We start from the raw sequence: 18640 nt of genomic DNA, 5'->3' as shown, positions 1-18640 counted from the left end.
ATCTGGCTAAACAAATAAAAAAAGACCACATGGTTCACAATGCTCTTTTCATTTTCCGTAAAATAAAGACATTGTGCTATTAATGAATGCTGAATCAACTCTTATGTACCATGAGACAATTGCTTTTATAACAAAACAACAGCTTATTGTCAATCTCACCAAAATGATGGTTTAAAGGCAAGACAACTGCCATGTCAACTGTTTTCCTCCAAGCTGCAACAGCTCAGAGTTGCTTTACATCAGTCACATGTTTGTTGTCATAATATAACTCTCAACACAAGCTAGGCTGTGCATAAAAGCTATTTTAATTCCTTCAGTAAACAACTCATCTGAAAAATCTAGGTGTAAAATACAAATTGGAACAAACTGGCAGTAATTAACAATGCATAAGTGGTCCCAAGAGACCAGAAGCTTTACTCACCACTGTAATCTGGCACAGCTGCATCTACTGAAGACAACACAGTGCTAGTCAGGCCTTTTGTTCAGCCTCAGCAAAACAGAAACAAGAGCAGCAAAGTGGCTAGGCCACCTATTCTGTCCTTTCAATTAGAGGGTGCCATAATATTTCTCAGCAGTCAGATCTTGTGATGACACTTGATCATTTGCCTGCAATCTGTAGTACTACCAGCCACTCTGTATCAGCATTCAGAGTTCTCCAATCTTTATTTGTGTGTACTTCTGAAAGAAGCTCTGTAGACACACTTTAGAATTAAAGCATTCAAACACTTAAGGGAAAGTATTTCGATCTAAATCACAGATAGTGTCTAAACAGCAGTAAGAAAATAAACTGTATATAAAGTATGATGTAATAGAGCTGATTTACATAACTATTTAAGAGCATTTCCAACTCAATATTGGATTGGGGTGAAAATCTACTCTAACATATCTGAGTACTAGTTTGAAGTTCAGAACATACTGATTCCTATTTGATCAGAAAGGCAAACAAAAGATAGCCGAGAACAAGCTTAAGTTGGTTTATATTCAAGACAGCACAAGAGAAGACACTGGAGATTTCAAAATTAAACTTAAATTCATTATAGAATAATGAATATGAAGAAGTCTGCACCAAGAAAGCTGTATGTTGAGCAGCTGACAGCAGAAAATAAGACAATGCACAGGAATAGGAAGGTGATCAGAACAGTAGATGATGATAAAAAATGTGCCAATATTATTAACAGTGGATTACTGTTTTACTTCTCAGATTTCTTGGAGTAAAGTGGAGATACTTATTTTATCACCAGCAACTATTGCTATTTCTTTAAAAAAAAAAAAAAAAAAAAAAAGAAATGAAGAACAGCAAGTGTGTGGAATATTGTTTACTGTTAATCAACAAAACCGAACCAAAGTTTTCACAATACTTGATGCTACATTTAATTATACAATAGTCTCAATCACAAAACAAGTAGAACAATTAAACTACATAAGGCCTTAAAATTAGAAGCACAGTGTGTATCGTCAGAATATTACTTTGTTTACAAATAGGCTACATGGCATTATTTTTTCATAGTTTTATTCAAGCAAAATGCATTCAAGGGAAAGGCAACTTACAGTTTATTTTACTACGAATTAATAGAAAAATGTCAACATTCTCTTCTTGTCCCTCCTCCCATCCTGTCCAGGACCAATTAGTAAGATTTCCATACAATACCCAAACAAAAAAAATATTACACTAAACATCCAAAAGTAAGTCTGAACAGACTATTCCAAAGTTGCAAATTATTTATTACAAAGTTGGATAAACTTCCAGGTTCTTTCTATTGAAATATTGCATCTCTAACCAATCAGCGTTTAAAACTACATTGCCCACAAAGCTTTCTAGGTTCTAAAAGCCTTAATGGTTTCAAAGTAGTACTTAGTGGCCTCAGTAGAAATCACGTGAATGACATTTATGTTGTTACAATGGTAACTTGTGATATTATTTTGGCAAGATTAGGACTGCTGAGAAGACGCATGGACAAATTTGTCCTTTTCAGGTTAAAAAAAAAAAAAAAAAAAGCACACAAAGAAAACAAAACAACTAAAATTTAACTAACCACAAAAGATATGAAATATATGCAAAAAGATTTTGATCTCTTTGAGAAGTATATGCAAAGAGATTTTGATCCCCTCCCTCCATAATATGGCACAGGTCATTTCCAGTGACTGTTTGTTCTTATTACGTACATGAGTAATTGCTCAAATTTCATGGCTATTGCATTTTTACAGGACAACTGCTTAGAAGTCTGGTTTTTAATTTACACCTGTGCAATAGAATAAGTCACAGTACGTTTTGAGATGTTTGAAAAGTATTTATAAACTTGTTTTTAATATGCTAAAGCATTTGGCAACACTTTTACAGCATTTGATTTTATATAATTAAAATTTCATACAGTACTCCTTGTGATTTTTTTGTACATCTGAAAAGAAAAACCTCACACAAAGTAATATGAACTGCCAAGCTTGACTGTATGATCGTGTAATTCCAGTTTATAATACTGGCATTAAAACCTTCATTAATTATGTTGACAAATCATTACCTGTGCATTTAATGAAGGCAACCAACACGATTTGAAAACACAACCTTCAGGTTTTATGTTATATATGTATCAAGGCGTGCAGTTCTGCAGTGAAATTAAAAAGCATGTAAATATACAAAGAAAATTACAAGTTCACCAGTTCCTGTGACACAAACTGTTTTAATCTTTCAAGGTACTGTCCATAGAGCTCCACATCGTTATGTCCCGCTCCTTCTACCCACAGTGGTTCTACAGGTCTCTGGCAACGTTCAAATAATGCTAGGCCATGTGAAAAGTCAATTACTTCATCTTCAGTCCCATGGATAATTAACACAGGAGACGTTATTTTAGAAATTTTGTCAATGCTGTAAGAAAAAGATTATATCTATGAACATAATCAGTTTTATTAAATCTTCAAGGACCAGAGACTCATATTCACTTTTTAATTACACATTGTAGTTTTGACTATTTAATGTTAAAGCTTTTTAAATTATCAGAAAATTAAAACTTATCAACACCCTGGAACACTTACATTAGCACAGGTAAAACTATGTCCTAGGAAGGAAAAATACTTGTGAAAACTATTACGATTGAAGAAAAGAGTAATCCATCTGAAAGTGGTATTCACTGACTTTTTAACATCAATAAAAGGTAGTCATTGAACTGATGAAAATACCACTTCAGAATTTTTCAATAAAAAGCATGCTTGCCAGAACAGAAAGAATTTTGGCTTCTAATGTTTAAATATGTGGGGAAAAAGTCTCAAGTTAAATGTTCAAAATTCAAGGTATTCCTTGAGCCAAGTATACCAGTCCATAATGGTCAACTAATGGCACAGTTCTGAAATAAACGACAGGAATTTTCTTCAGTTAAGGTCTACTTATTTTTTCCTGTATTTACTAATTATTGAAATACATGCAAAAGACTTTAGAGTAAGATTAACAACTCACTAGAAGAGAACTGCTTGTTAGTATTAGTGGTATTAGGAGTTACATACACAGGAAAACTAATCACTTCTTTTACAGATACCTGCTGCAATGATTGGAGATGAGAAAAACCTAGAAGACAAAGTTCTAGAAACACCTTCAAATCAAACATTTCTTATTATTGTTATTCACTCTGATTATTATTTTTTAAGCCTTTGAAAGAAAATTCTGAGAATGTCATAATACCTGTTTCCCTAGTATAAAACTTCTGTAATAGAAAAAAAACACATGCAGAAAAAAAAAAAAAATCTAACTACTTACTTTGGGAATGCATCAAAGCAATATGTCTTCTTTGTATCAGGAAAAGCTACTCGCATTCCTGAAGTCAGTGGAGAATGAAGAATTACAGCAGCACTTTCATACCTAGCAGCAAGATCCACAGATGGTACTGTTCCTATACTTTGGCCATATATGATCACATTTTCAGGGCGGATTCCGTACCTAAAAGACCAAAAGTATTAACAAAAATGGCATATAGAACGAAATAGCCAAAAACAATTACACAAATAAGCAAACAAACCATTGCTGTACACTACTTTCCTAAAAAGGATGAAACAGGTGCTAGTAGAAGAACAAGGAAGTACATTTTTGAACATTTCTGACCTTAAAAGACTTACTTTGCATTTAAAGCACATTTTTCGCCTTATGAATGCAGTTGCAAATTGTATGCTAGCTGAGTACCTTTATTGCTAGCTCCAGTCAAGCTACAACAGAAAACTGATTACAGCCATATTTATTCTATATCTTCAAGTAGATGACAGTCAAACCTGCAAAAATGTGTTGGGCTTTATCTGCTAAAAACTGCAAGCTAGTAAGAGTACTCAGCAATTTCATAGGAAATACATGACCATACAGACAACGGCCAAAATATTATACATTCTCTGTAACAGCTGAGATACTTTTCTCATCACAGTTTGACAGGCAGGTTAGCCAAAGGAAATACCTAAGCTAACTCACAATTAATACAATTCAACAAGCACTACAAAGTTAAAGTCAGGCTCCCCTCCTAGTAAGATGAAAACCTTTACTTCTTCTGTAAATGAGGTTGACCAAAGAGTTGTACAACATCTGGTTAGCACCCAGAAGTATGCACCAGGATACAAAGATGGTTTGATTGCCAAGTAACACCATGGTACTGGAAAGGTCTATAAGCAGATGGTTGTGCTGGCAAGGAAAGCATCCAAGGCAGAAATGAACTACTTATACATTGATACATAACAGCAGAGTCCTTTTAGTACAGATTCAGACTGGAGAAGAGTGTCTATCTAGATACCTTTGTTTAAATTTACTTAGGAAGATACTGAACTGCATTAAAAAAATGTAAAATAATCAAACATTGTTCTCACATATTATCAGAAGCCTGTTCAGCTGATTTACACTAGTCTAACAACATTATGGAATAGCATACAGTAAGTTATCTGCCAACTGACAAAATTCCTAAAAGGACTGACAACCTGTTGTTTTCAGTTAAAGTTAAGGAAGGTGCAACCATTACCTCGTCTACAATAAATGTATGCATCTTTTCTGCCAAAGCCAGGAGAGCTGTATCAGACAAGAAGACATACCTACAGAATTCTCAAACTGGTTTACTTGCATACACCCAGAAGAGAGAAAAATTGAAGTAAAGAAAAAATTCCAATATTTTATAAATATGGACATCTGGATAGTAACTATGCAGTACTACATAAAAAAGGTCTACAAGTCTCAAACCCACGAATATTAGAGAAAAAAGATGTTTCTCACACGTACCACAATATTCAAATTACCAAGAAAAAAAATCTGCTAGTACTTTTCAATAAGCCAGAAAACAAGCTCTGTATGTTACATCTGCAATACAGTCTGTTATGTATTACTACAGGCGGTAACACACTGACTTATAAACAGATAATCTAGAAAGATCAAGAAAAACAAGATTATATCTAAGCAACAATGTAAAAATCATTAGCACCCCAAAACTCATTAGGCACTCCACTAGTTTTCTAAGTTAAGGCTAAAACCCTCTCTACTCACAACTTAAAATTTAAATAAATAAAAGAATAGTTAGTGTTCTGCAAGAACAAAACATAAAAATTGTAAAAGTATCATCACAAACATCCATTGACTCAACCTATACCATGACTACTTAATTTGCTGATTACCCTAGGAACTCTTTCTAGGGAACACTGCTAATGATTAAGAGTTCTAAAACACTAAGACTCAATCGTCAGTCTGACATCAACAGCAAACCATCTGCTCAAAAAAGTTCTTGGAGCACACTAAAAATTCAGTCTGATTAATGAAGACTTTCTTAGAATTCCAACACATGCTACAAAACAACGAATTAATGCTTTGAAACCTAAACAAGATGCAGCTCTCACTATTTCTTTATCTCTTCTGATAACACCTGGGAACTGTTAAAACAGCTCTAATTCATCACTTTTGTGCACTCTGAAAATACAGTATTTCATACTGTATTTCAGCTCATACAATCAGAACTCAAATACATCGTTAGTATGTATGCAATCATGCATTGCAGCATTAGTATGACATTGAGTGTGTGATGACAGTTCTTAAAAAAAACCCTGCAAGTGATCACACATTTCCTCAAATACCAAATTTTAGAATATGAAGACCACTGCACAGAATTTTAAAGCAAAACGTAAAAGTACATTTTGAAGAATATATTCTCCAATGTCTTTATTCTTCCCTCTATTTTTACCTAACCTTAGGCTGAAGGATATAGATCCAAACAGTATCTACAAGAAGTAATCCATGAATAGGTTTACTTTAATGTAAACGCAATAAATGCTTTCTCCACCACAGCCAGACTGCCTTCACAGCACCCCTCAGAAACTATTTGTTTCACAGTCTGGAAACAAAGCCAGTGAAACCTATCATGGTAGAGGTAGTTCAAAGTTTTCAGACTTATGAATATTCCGAATGTAAATATAAATAAATAAATACATAATACAAATAATATGATAAATAATATAATAAAAATTGCAATGATACATATATTCAAAATAATCATATTTTGAATATAAACTTGTTTTTGATTACTAATTTAACTATTCCTAATTCAATAATTCTATGAGTACAATGAATTATGAATTGAAAGCTTTGCCTGGTTTCCCAAACTAGGAAATGTCAGATCAAGAAAAAGCGACAGTAGTGCTTCTCTTACACAGTGCCTAACAATTACCATTCATCCTTAGGAAGGGCAAAGTAATAGGCTGTAAACACCTGTTCAGGTGCCAAGAGCTCAAAGACATGCTGTGAAAGCTGTTGGCATCTTTGGAAGATTTTACATTGGTCAGATTAATCGTGACTCAAATCAATAACACTACTGATTGTTCACGTAATCTTAGAAAAATTCTGCCAGAACAGTCAGACCTTCAGTGTTTTGCTGTTGGCAGTGATATAGGGATTTTTAGCCATGATCACCTGAATGGTCCTTGGAACAAAAACCTGAAAGTAGCTGTGCCCAGATGCACATTCTCAGAGAAAGCAGTATTCGTCAGGGACAATTTACTCTAGACTGAATCTGGCATAGAATTTAGACATTTTCAGCAGTTTAAAGGCTGCCTATAACATTTTTCTCTTTCCCACAGTAACTGAAATTTCAATTCTTTTCAACATCTGATTTATCCTTTCTTTATGTTTACGCACCTAAGGGTTCCCTGCATGGAAAACATGTAAATACTGCTCTTCAAGTTAATGTAAAATGAAAAAGTAAACATACCTCTGCTGACAAAAGCTTGCTAGCATTCACACAGAGTCTAAGTACTCAAACTTCTGTGCACTCACCACATTAAAGGTACAGGTTAACGTCACTACTAAACTAAGATACTGCCAAAGAAGACAGTACCATTTTCCTATTTGTATCTTCAGCCACGTAGTGTGCCCACTGGGCTTCACCAGCTGATTTAGGAAACAATCCCTGAGTAGAGGACAGCTACTTTTTGGCTCCTTTGTGCCAACTGTCTTTAGGGTCAGACAAGAAGTGATATGACACAGGAGGGGTAGAAGGAAGAATGCCACCATAACTGCACCATCACACCACTCCCAAGTACTAGAACCCAAGCTGACACAGGGCCACTGATAAAGCCTGTGATTTCTCCTGGGAGCCTACATATGCTGATCAGATATTGATGGGGTCTTGTAATAGAGGCAACTCTGAACATTCCTTCCTGATCTTTTCACCTTCTGGCAGGGAAAGAAGAACTAGTGTTCTTCTCTTGTACTAAAATATTTAGTACAAGAGAAAGCACAAATATTTCTTTTTCCTCCTTTGTGACTACTTTCACAATGTGCTGTAGCAGAAACTCCTTTTCCATTCCCTTTACATTTTTGTCTCTGTAAATAAGACCTTTTCTACTTCTTAAGCAACAAGCCATATTACACTTACTATTTTCCTTTTATTGAATATAAATATTACCATTACATGCGAACAGCAAAAGTCACACCTGGCTGTAGTGATTTTTTGTATGTGTATTTATTTTTGTGTGTGTGTGTTTTTGTTATTAGTTTGTTTCGTTTTTGTTTTTAAGACTTTAGTTGCCTTTAACAATCCGAACCCAGCTGAAATTACCATAGTATGGTTTGTGGGCCCTCAGAGTGCCTGCCATTTTGCATCTGATACATCTGATGGAGACAGAAAGCAGTTTATCTTATTACCTCAAACTATTTATCTAGATAAACAAACTGTTTATCTGGAAGACTTGCTCCCTTTACAGTATAAAATAAGGTGTCACTACAATCTCCCTTAAAAGGGTAGATCTTCGATAGTATCTCTCAGATTCATACTACTAAAGAGGTGCAATAGATGCTCTAAAGAAGCTACTGTTGTGGAGCTATTGCAACACACAGTTTTAACCAACTAACAGAAGTGCTTGGGGCACAGGGAATAAAGAGGAACATCCTGAGGGAGTTTTAAATGCACATTTCAGAACCTTTTGTCATCATTCATATAACACATGAAATTACAGCTGCAAATTGTAGAACATGAAGGATAAACATCTTCCACACCTTTAACTATCACATGAATTTCATTCATGGCGTGGAATGTTGCTTATAGTTCTTCCTCAACTCAGGTGCACCCTTCTGTGTATACAACATGCAACACTGTCAGAAAGGAAGAAGGTATGTTTTAAGAGGGGCACATCCACTAACCATGCATGTAGTAATCAACAAGCCACAAATCCTTTGCCTCTTCCATGATGGTTTGGACTTTCTTAAACCTTACAATGCTGCTAGTACATTTGTTTTATTGGCAAGATTTCTTTTCACAATAAGTTAAGGCTACATTTCCCTACCAATTTAAATAAAAACTCAATCTCTCTCCAAATATTGAAAGTTTAGGCACCAGAAAGCAATACCCCATCTCCTAGCATAAAAGAAAACTACTTTTGAATGAACAATGTCATCTGTGAACTCTTAAAAGAACACTTTTCAGCCAACACCAAAATAGACTAAAATTACGTTCATACTGTAGATGTTCTGTCACTTTGACACATCAGCCTGACAGTGAGATCCTGCAGTTTTTCAAACATTGTGCAGCCCATGGTAAGCAACAATGCCAAGGCTGCTTGGCTTCTCAAAGTTGAATCTGGTCATGAGACTACTCTGGCAACTCTTCAGATTTCTGAATGAACGCCACTTGCCCTGCATTTGCCTGAGGCTTGTTAAACCTTTCCACCCTTCCTACAGTGTCATCAAAGGCCTTCAGAGTCCAGGGCAGCATAAAATAGGCGTATCCCAGAATGACTACTGGAATTTCAACACTTTGTAGCTATGACAGTCAGAAAAAGAATGTCCTCACTTGAAGCTTTTACATAGTGCCATGCATATGAATATGTAACAGCATGCATCTTTCCCAAACACGATGCCAATGAATCACCTTGCCATCTTCCACAGTCAGCAGTCACAGGCATAGCTACTGAGTCCTATTAAAATACTAAAAGCGGGTAAGGAATAAGGACAATTCAGAATCTGCATCTACTGTTTTTCTCTTCAGATATGCTACCAAAATAGCTCTCTATATTCACCTAGAAGAACGATAATGTTGACATTCCCTTACAGCAACCACTTTTAAGAAAACAATTTTGTGGTAATCTCAGTATCACCCTGAATATTACTTCTAAGACCATTTCCAGCTTATGTCCAATCACCACAGGGAAGTTGTGCCGATTTGCAGGAAGGACAATCAGGATTGTTATTCCAAGATATAACTTAACACTAACGTGTCTCTACCACAAGCGTCTGCATTAACTGTAGAAATGACAGCCACGTGAACATTTCAATAAGCCCAGAAACACCTTTCAATGCTGGGTTCTGTGACTCCATTTCTCAAAAAAGATAACAGAGGGAGCTGTGGGTGGCTGTGATCAACCTCCAGCAGACACAAATTCTTCATTCCATTTTTTGTCATACCACATGATCTGTGAGACACTGTTTGTAAGTCCAGGATCCCTTCCTCTCTCTTCCTATCAACATGACTTTCAAAGGAATTACAGCTATACTTACATCTATCCGACAAACAATCCATAGAGTAATTTGTTTTTAAAGAACATGAACTTTATAAAACATTAAAGACTGTGCCAGTGCAACGCTGACAAAACCGGCTACACTAGAAAAGTAAATCAATGCTGCAGCAAATGCTCAAAGGTCTCTGGTCCAGATATTTATCAAGTATTTTAGTGCAGCTGAGCACCATCTCAGGGCTTAAAAGAATATCATGGAAAGGTAACCATCCTCTATGAGACAGTATGTCCAGAGTCGTGTGCTGAACTTTGTCCTGCTCCATTCAAATACAAAAGCAAGACCAGGACTGCCAGTTGGAAAGTTGTTGAAAGCAGCACAGTGGAAACAAGTAATACCAACCACTTTTTAATGAATGGAAATTAGCTAGACCAACCCAAGCTTTAAACACCCTACATATTTCTACAGGGGGGTTAGTACAAGAAGTTTAGACATAGGAAAAAAAAAACAAAAAAACACACAGGCAGCAAATAAGCTTGAGGTGAGGTCATTTCCAAATAGCAGATGGAAAAGCAAATAGAACATGTATTTAGAGACATATACCCCCTCAATGTCTGTTCAGCAAAGGATGTATTCAGATGGGATATTATTATGAACCTTAATCTTATTTGGTTAGAGAAGATATACCATAGGTTAAGGATGGAGGGAAGAATTCAACTTGCTATCACGTTTCATCTTAGGTTTTCATGAAGAAATTATTAGGGGACGAAGTGGTGAGAATGCAGATGGAGATGATCATTACCAATTAGAAAAAAAAAAAAGACCTTAGAAACTTCAAAGCAAATGATTAAGTTTCATCATCTAGGTCTCCATTCTTCCAATATGATTGAACAATTCAGACCTTCTTCAGCATTGTCCACAGACCACATTATATTTTGGTCATTGCTACTGGGTATTTCATCAAGTGGCTGTCTTCCAGATCACCCATCAACTACAGAACAGTCACCAGAGCACCTGTTGCAGCTCTTGGCTTACCAAGCAGATGTCTAGTTAAGTCTCAACATTCCTCTATAATAAAAAGAAATGCCAAAAAGAAATATGATAACACAATACAGATGTTTTAGAATACAAGGCTGAATAGCCATCCTATCCGTTTGTACATGTATGAGGCTCATGGTAAGTGTTCCTTCTTTAATCTATGAATGAAATACACTTTAACAGGACAAATAACATTAAAATTACCTTTCATAACGTAAAAGAAATGCAAGAGAAAATAACTACTTAGAACTCTGAAAAAGGATAAAACCCTCCAAAATAATAGGGAAACAGTTATTATTAAATTGAGTTTTAAATTCACCACGACAATACCAATTCACAGGATTTACAGAATCTACACTTGCCTAATTTATATCCCTGATATTTTATTATTAAACAGCATAGTCAGGTTATGATGATTGAACTATAATAGGCTGCACTATATTGAATTCAGTTTTTCCACAGCTCTCTGGTATATTACATACACAATATAATGGGATTCTTTTTGGTGAACATTACAAAGTATTTTCAAATATATTTTTGTCACCTGGGTACTCGTAACTCAGTAAGAGTTTTGCTTTAAACTGAACAAGCCATGATTAGAAAATGCTCTCAAATTTAAGCAGCAGACATTCAGTGCTGCACATACTTGATACCTGGGACTCCTAACTATAATCAGAGAATACATCCACAGTATTTTGTCTTACTACTTTACCCACCCCCAAAAACAGAGGCATAAAACACAGAAACTTTGGAAATGACATCCTTCTAGCTCAGATTTTTTTTTTTTTGAATTTATTTGAGCTAACAGCACTGATGAACTTCTTGTTTTTTTTTGTTCCCACTATAAAGGTATTTATGCAGATCAATTACAAACTCTCTCAGACATCATATTTTGCTAGGGTAGCTTAATATCTTTTGGAAAGGCTGTAGCTGCTAGTCTGAATTCTGAAACAAATGGGGTCTGAACACCATGAAGACTTTTAAGTATCAGAAAAAGAAACTTGCATTTTCTATCACCCACATCATACCAGTGGTTCTGTTACTGGGAAGATTATGATAGGTTTTTCTTCTCTTCTAAGATTTCCAGCTAAGGAGATCCCAAGCTATGATAATAAATGCTATCTTCTTATTATTCAAGTAAGGCTGAATGATATCTTATTAAATTTCATCCCACTTCACTCTCTGTAGTGTATCAGCACCATACACCAATCCTGCTCAATACTGGCAAAGACTTTGGTAGACGCCACCAATCAGCTTTGATATAAATACATTAAAGCAGATTAAGTACAACCATTTAGAAAGAGTGCTAGAAAATAAACATGGCAACTAGTGTCTTACCTTGTCCTAAGAGCCACCCAAGCAGCATCAATGTCAGCATACAGATTCTTCTCTGTTGGCTTCCCAGAACTTGCACCATATCCAGAATAATCATATGAAAATATGTTGCAATTAATCCGTGAACCCAGTCCTATATAAAAGCTGCTCATCTGACCTAAGTCAACAGCATTTCCATGAGAGAAGAGCAAAGTATACTTGGCGTTAGGCGAGCAACGCACAAACATACAGGCAATCCTGTTACCCTTACTTGTTCTAGTCATGAAACACTCAATGGCATCTTTTTCTCTTGAAGAATATTGCCAGTCTGCTCGCTCAGAGAGATGCAAAGTCCAGCGACTACCACTTTCATCACACATCAGTGTGTACGTGGGATCAGGAGGTAAGAATGCCAGTTTGGAGGCGATTTTCCCTGGGCATGGCGGACAACAGAAGAGGCAACACAGTTCACTAAAGGAAAGATTATTCATCTTCTAGTCTGAAACAGGAAGAGAGAATTGTATCAGTTTCTAGTTATAATCCTGTATAAAAAGAAAAAAAAAAATGGAAAATGTAAACTTAACCTCTAATGAAAATAACACATAATTTTAGTGGAAACATTTAAACACAGCACAGATTTAAATATGTAAGCAAATTTCTACACAATAGCTTATTTGATAATATTAGCTAGTTTAGGATGAGCATATTATTAAAGAAGAATGGTAACTCTAAACCCCAGCCAGATATTAAAGCTAAGATATGACTACCCAGAGCAAGAACATGCATGAGTTTTAGATTTTCTTTTGAGGAAATGAAGTCCCTCACCTTCAGGCAATAACAGAAGAATTCATCCCCTTGACAAATATATGTTAGAAAGAGTAATTAAAATACGTTGCAGTGTTTGCAGAATACGAAGACCATGCAGGTCTCTATAGCCAAGAATTGCTACCACATTGTCCAAATACTGGGAATACACTGTCATGATGAGTTATGGGCTCCTGCAGGTGGTATCAGCAGTAGAAAAGGTGTGTGAAGGCCAAAACTTCAGGAGGCAAAATTAGATGCTTCTACCCGCATAGTAAGCACTCAGACTTTCAGTCCACTAAAATCCAACCTAGCTCTGTGCTGGCTGACACCAATGTTTCCACACTGTTCAAATAAATTTTTGGCTTAGTTTTCCCTTCTTGCACATTTTTGTGATTTGGAATTGGGATTATATTATCCACCTGAATAATACAACTGCTTTTATTCTATGCTTTAGCAAAAACATTTTAAACCAAATGCTCTAACATGGATACTTGGCAAATCTACATAGTCTATACTAACAATTTAAAGCACTGATTAACTGAGTAGGAAGGGGAGAGGAGGGAGGTTGAAAAAGACCAAAAAAGTAAACACACAGACCTAAAGCAAGGTAGTTAAAGACACAGCTGCTCTGAAAAACAAGCACTGAGTTTACAACAGGGAGAAGGAAGAGGAAAAGAATCCTTGGTTGTGACAGTACTTTTTCCTCAGAGGTAAGAGGGGTGATGTAATCTGCCAGTAACCATGCTGGACACCAGCACACCTATGATAAGTATTTACTTTCCTAGCGTGAAGGCATCTGATGTTTCATATGAACTTGAAAAGAAAAACAAAAACTTTTGCATCCCAACTCTACCACGTCTCATGCTCAGTTCCTACTAGGTCATGCAAACAGGAACACTCTTACAGTTTCGTGTACCAGTTTCAACTGCTAGATCCAAACATAAAAACAGGAACAACAACAACAAAAACTAGCTTCTGATGTCCACGTTCCTACACAGTTTCAGAAATACTTGTGGAAACCAACAATAAAATAAAAGAAAATCTCTTTCTGCTAACTACAGTATCTGGCAATATTAAAATCACATTTCAAAGTTTGTTCTCTGACTTCTATACAAGCATAGTCTTCATGCCTGTATGTTTCTCTTTTGAAAAGCTTCACAGAGCACTACTGTAAGAACTTTTCAATATAGATCACTGAGCAATTAGCCTTATTTTGGATGCGTCTATTCCATTTGGTATAGATTGACTGTATACTGCTGCTTAAATGCCACATAAAATATACTTTTATAGTAGTAAGCAAGCAACAGCAATACAGTATAATATGCAACACGAGCATTCTTGGAATGCTATTGCACTTTGTAAAGCATAAAAAAGTTTATTTGCCAGAACTGATACAGTCAAGTGCTTTCATTCCCAGTCTCTAGTTTTCTGCAAAACAGAAGGAAATCAGATTTAGACATGGGTGACCAACACTACCAATTTAGAGGAGACAGCAGAAAGGGGCCACTGCCTCCCATAAAAAGGCAGATTGTCTCTCAAGTAACAAATCCCGAGTAAATGACTTGCCAGCTAAAGAAACAACAGCCTCATGTATTTATGCAATCTGCAAGAGTAGTCACTCAAACTTGTAATAGCTCATCTGTTCCCTTTCAAGTGAGATTACCTGGACATTAATTTCAATCTGCAAGACACGACAAGTGGAAGAGATCTACTGAAGAGGTCCAGGGATTCGCAAAAGGCTTAGATCGTCTTATGCAAAAGAGCAGCCCAAGTTTTTTCCTGCTTTATGTCTGTTACAGCTGTAAGCACCAAAGGAGACACGTTTTTCACCTCTAATCAGAAGGTTCATGTCCACATGAGAACACGCTGTAGAGAAACAAGTTAGAGAAACTGCTGTAACACCTCAACAGGATTTATTTTTTTTCCAAGTACCATCCATAGTCCAGTATTTAATTACACTTCTATTTCTACCAAAATCTATTGATTGAGTAAATTTTCCCATCTTTTCAGAGAAGCTGAAGGCCAAAGCTAGAAAATACAGTTTCTAAAGTGGGGAAAAAGAAAAAAGAAAAAAAAAAAAAAGCCTTTTGTGCCCAGGACAGTTGGTCTTGGAGGTTTTTTCCAACCTAAAGAATTATAATTCTATTCTAGCATAAAATAACAGACACAAAATTTCTTACTAGCTTCCCAATTGACTTGTCAGAAAGAATTAAAACAGGCGTTTACATTATTTATAACTATAAACAGCCCAGCAACACGACAAATATGATTTCACTCAGAAAATATTTGCTATTTGTCACAGTCATTTCAAGAGACTGGAAGCTGGCCTGTGGAATTCACATTACTGCAGTAACTGCAGTTAATCAGCTGAGGTGGTACTGTGCCCCAAGATAGCTTAAATGTGCTAAAAATGGGCTGCTGCCACATATGGCAAATGACTTATACTGAACAATATGGCTTAAGTATTACTTCTCTCCTGTACTAGACAGCAGTGTAGACTTCACGTAACAACCATTTAATCCAATGGGAACTATCTTTACTGAAACTAGAGATTCTTATTCCCGTTATTTTCCACCTAAGCCATGGCTAGCAACAACCTTTTCTTTAAAAGAACTACTTGCTGTTTTTCTCCACTTCGAAGACCTAAAAAAGCAGGAGATCCCTAGCATCACTAACCGAACAAATCTGTCACAAAACACCTACTGAACTTCCTCAGGAGGATACCTTCAGCTAAATGCAAACAATGTTTTCATTATACTGGAACTGGTTTGTCATTCATTGTATTCACATGAGTGTGTTCTTAACGTCCGGATCTGGAATGGAACCAGGATGTGAGAGTCCCCAGGGTGCATAGTGTAATTCTGATATCACTGTTTAGAAGTACAACTGAATCAGCATTTCAGCCTAGTAGTTATGCACAAGATGTCATAATTTCACTTCAATTAGAACAGGCACTGTCTTTTCTCAAAAGGTATACCGCTGAGATACTTCAGGGAAGGGATTAAACCTAAAGTTTGGAGTTTTCTTTTTTTTTTTTTTTTCCATTTTTTTTTTTTTTTTTTTAATTGAAAGGCTGGGAAAACACATAACTCGATTTTCTGGTGACTTACCCAACCAGAAATTAAGATAAAATTTTAAAAAGTCATAAGTAAATCATTAATTAGCATTGCTAAGCCTTGGTAAAAGCAGTTCAGATTTCCCACTTGGGGATCAAGAGTCTTATTGTATAGTTCAGTCTAAAATGTCTATTTTAAGTGTAAAACAAAATTTATGGAATGTGAACAAAGTGTCATAGGTGATACCGATTAAAAAGCAGTCTAATAACAAACAGGCTTGACGTATGCTTTATCTGCACTGTTACTAAAACTGGGGCAAAAACAACGCCCACCACAAATTACCTCAAGCATACAGTTCCACAAATACAGATGAGTAATTTTAATGGGGCTCTAAGATACGTAGTGAATACCTAGGTTATAATCTAACACCTTTTAAGCTTGTATGATGTAAAACTCTGCCCTTATTACAGTAGAATATCCAAAGCAAAGATCAACACATCCTAACAACATAACAATTTCACCTTCTGTTTGTTATTTCAGTAATAAAGATGTCAGTGCTGCTCTTCAAATGCAGTCCCTTATAAGATTACTAACAACAAAAAGAATATAGTATGAGAAATGTATATACCCTTCAGAACCATACAGAATTTTGTTTTACTTTATATAAGTAGGAAAAAAAAATGAGGGGAAAAAAAACAAAACAAATCTGTAATGCATTAACTTTTACTATTGCTTCAAGACAAAGGAATAAAGGTAACTCAGGCGGCATCACCCACCCTTTATGAGAGAGCATTTAAAAGAAAGAGATCATTTTATCAAATTTATCTAACTCTCTCATGAATAAAAAAGTAACATACAAAATGGCAAATTTAAAATTGCCTACAGGCAGTAGTTTTAATCCATTCTTCAGCAATTAACCTTATGATTAAGGCTGACAGAAGACAGGGGAAAATTCATCCAACGTGATGAACACCTCAAATACTTATATTTATATTGTGATTCCTAGGATAACACAGACATAGTTCTTTCTTATAAGCAATTATTCCTGTCCTCCGCCCTCTGCAAATCATAACAACAGAGTGACTTCTATTATTCACATCTCTAAGTACTTCACTACATATTAGTAGCTTAGCCTTGAAAGCCCAACCCTTGCAAACACTTATCTAGAAATCTTGTATTTACATTAAATATAAATTATTCCAATCATGTATTTAAATTAAATTACTTATTTCATAAGAACTATTCAAAAGAACAAAGTCAAACTTGTAAATACTGCTGCCAGTTTGTAAATCTTAGTGTTGTTCTAACTGTCTAACAGGCAAGATATTCATGTTGTGGGGTTTTGTTTTTATAAATAATAATTTTTCATTATACACCGCTGAAATAAGAAACTTTAATGTAGTTTCCCCTCGCATGTTCACTGAGCACAATGCAGTGAGATCCTGAGGTCAAACCGCTACTGAAACTCTAATATTTGTTTCAACATCTGCATTGTGTTGTCATGGGACAGGGTTATCTGCTGAAGGAACAAAGTATTTAGTATAAAGTAAGTAAGTATCCGAGTAAGTACTATGTAAAACCATTAAAGTCATAGAATCATTACGAAAGTACGCGTGGTGGGTCCGGAAAAGAGCACAGAGGAAGTCTATCCAGTAATAGGAGGAAAGAAACACCAGAAATACACGGAGGTAGCGCTTTAAGCCCCCAAATACATCTCGGAGCAAATTACAACCTGCACCAAATCGGGGCAGCCTGACAGGACCAAGGCTTCGCTCTGGAGCTGCCCTGGCTTCGAAGGCTGAACGGACGAAGACCCAGAAGCGGCGGCGCTCCCGCAGGGCGGCAGGCAGGCGGGCAGGGGCGGCAGCCCAGGCACTTTCTGCCCCTCTCCCGCTGCGCACCTCAAGTGCCCGTGCTCGGGGAGAGCAGCGGGACCGGGGCGGGTTACATAACGCCGCGGCGCTGCCCTGACACCGCCGCGGAGCCGGTGCTGGGCGGGTTGGGGTGGGCAGCACCGAGACCCCCCCCCCCCCCCCCCCCCCGGCCCCGCCGCGCCGCGCCTCAGCCCCGACACCCCTCAGCGTACCTGCGGCGGGCCCTCAGCCCTCAGCCCCCGTCCGGCGGCCCCCAACCGCCGCCGGGAGGAGGATGAGGAGGATGGGGGGGGGTGGAGGGGGTGTCGGTTGGTGCCGGGTAACGGCTCGGCGGCCGGCTCAACCGTCACAACCGTCAGCGGCGCGGTGCCGGCGGAGGCCCCTGCCCCGGTGGCGGCGCGGCCTAAGGGAGCGGCGCCGCCGTCGCCCCGCCGAGCTCAGCGGCTGCACCACTGAGGGGGCGGCGGGCGGGGGAGGGGGCGGGGCCGGCCGCGCCGGCAGCCAATGGGAGCGCCACTCGCCGCGCGGCCCCCCGCCGCCGCCGCCCCGCCCGCGCGGGGGTGGGCGGGGAGCGCGGGGCGGGCGGCGAATCGGCGCGGGCGAGCGGGTGG

General features: G+C 37.5%; 1 protein-coding gene across 4 annotated transcripts; it reads right to left on the bottom strand.

Moving 5' to 3' along the window:
• Nucleotides 1–1118: 1118 nt before the first annotated feature.
• ABHD17B (abhydrolase domain containing 17B, depalmitoylase) lies at nucleotides 1119–18485 on the bottom strand. 4 transcript variants are annotated; one of them, XM_082783874.1, is made up of 6 exons: nucleotides 18242–18485; nucleotides 14763–14965; nucleotides 12564–12791; nucleotides 12317–12470; nucleotides 3743–3922; nucleotides 1119–2860 (listed from the first exon to the last, which is right to left on the bottom strand). In XM_082783874.1, the coding sequence occupies exons 3-6, from the start codon at nucleotides 12781–12783 to the stop codon at nucleotides 2641–2643; spliced, it is 774 nt and encodes a 257-aa protein (XP_082640000.1). In that variant the 5' UTR covers nucleotides 12784–12791; nucleotides 14763–14965; nucleotides 18242–18485; the 3' UTR covers nucleotides 1119–2640. The 4 variants fall into 4 exon arrangements, with proteins under 4 accessions (XP_082640000.1, XP_082639997.1, XP_082639998.1 ...); XM_082783871.1 differs by having other exon boundaries at nucleotides 12317–12791; XM_082783872.1 differs by lacking the exon at nucleotides 18242–18485 and adding an exon at nucleotides 17888–18173 and having other exon boundaries at nucleotides 12317–12791.
• Nucleotides 18486–18640: the final 155 nt, after the last annotated feature.

Source organism: Aythya marila, assembly GCF_965140915.1.
Source record: "Aythya marila genome assembly, chromosome: Z".
NCBI lineage: Eukaryota > Metazoa > Chordata > Aves > Anseriformes > Anatidae > Aythya > Aythya marila.
This window is presented reverse-complemented; position numbering and strand designations above follow the sequence as displayed.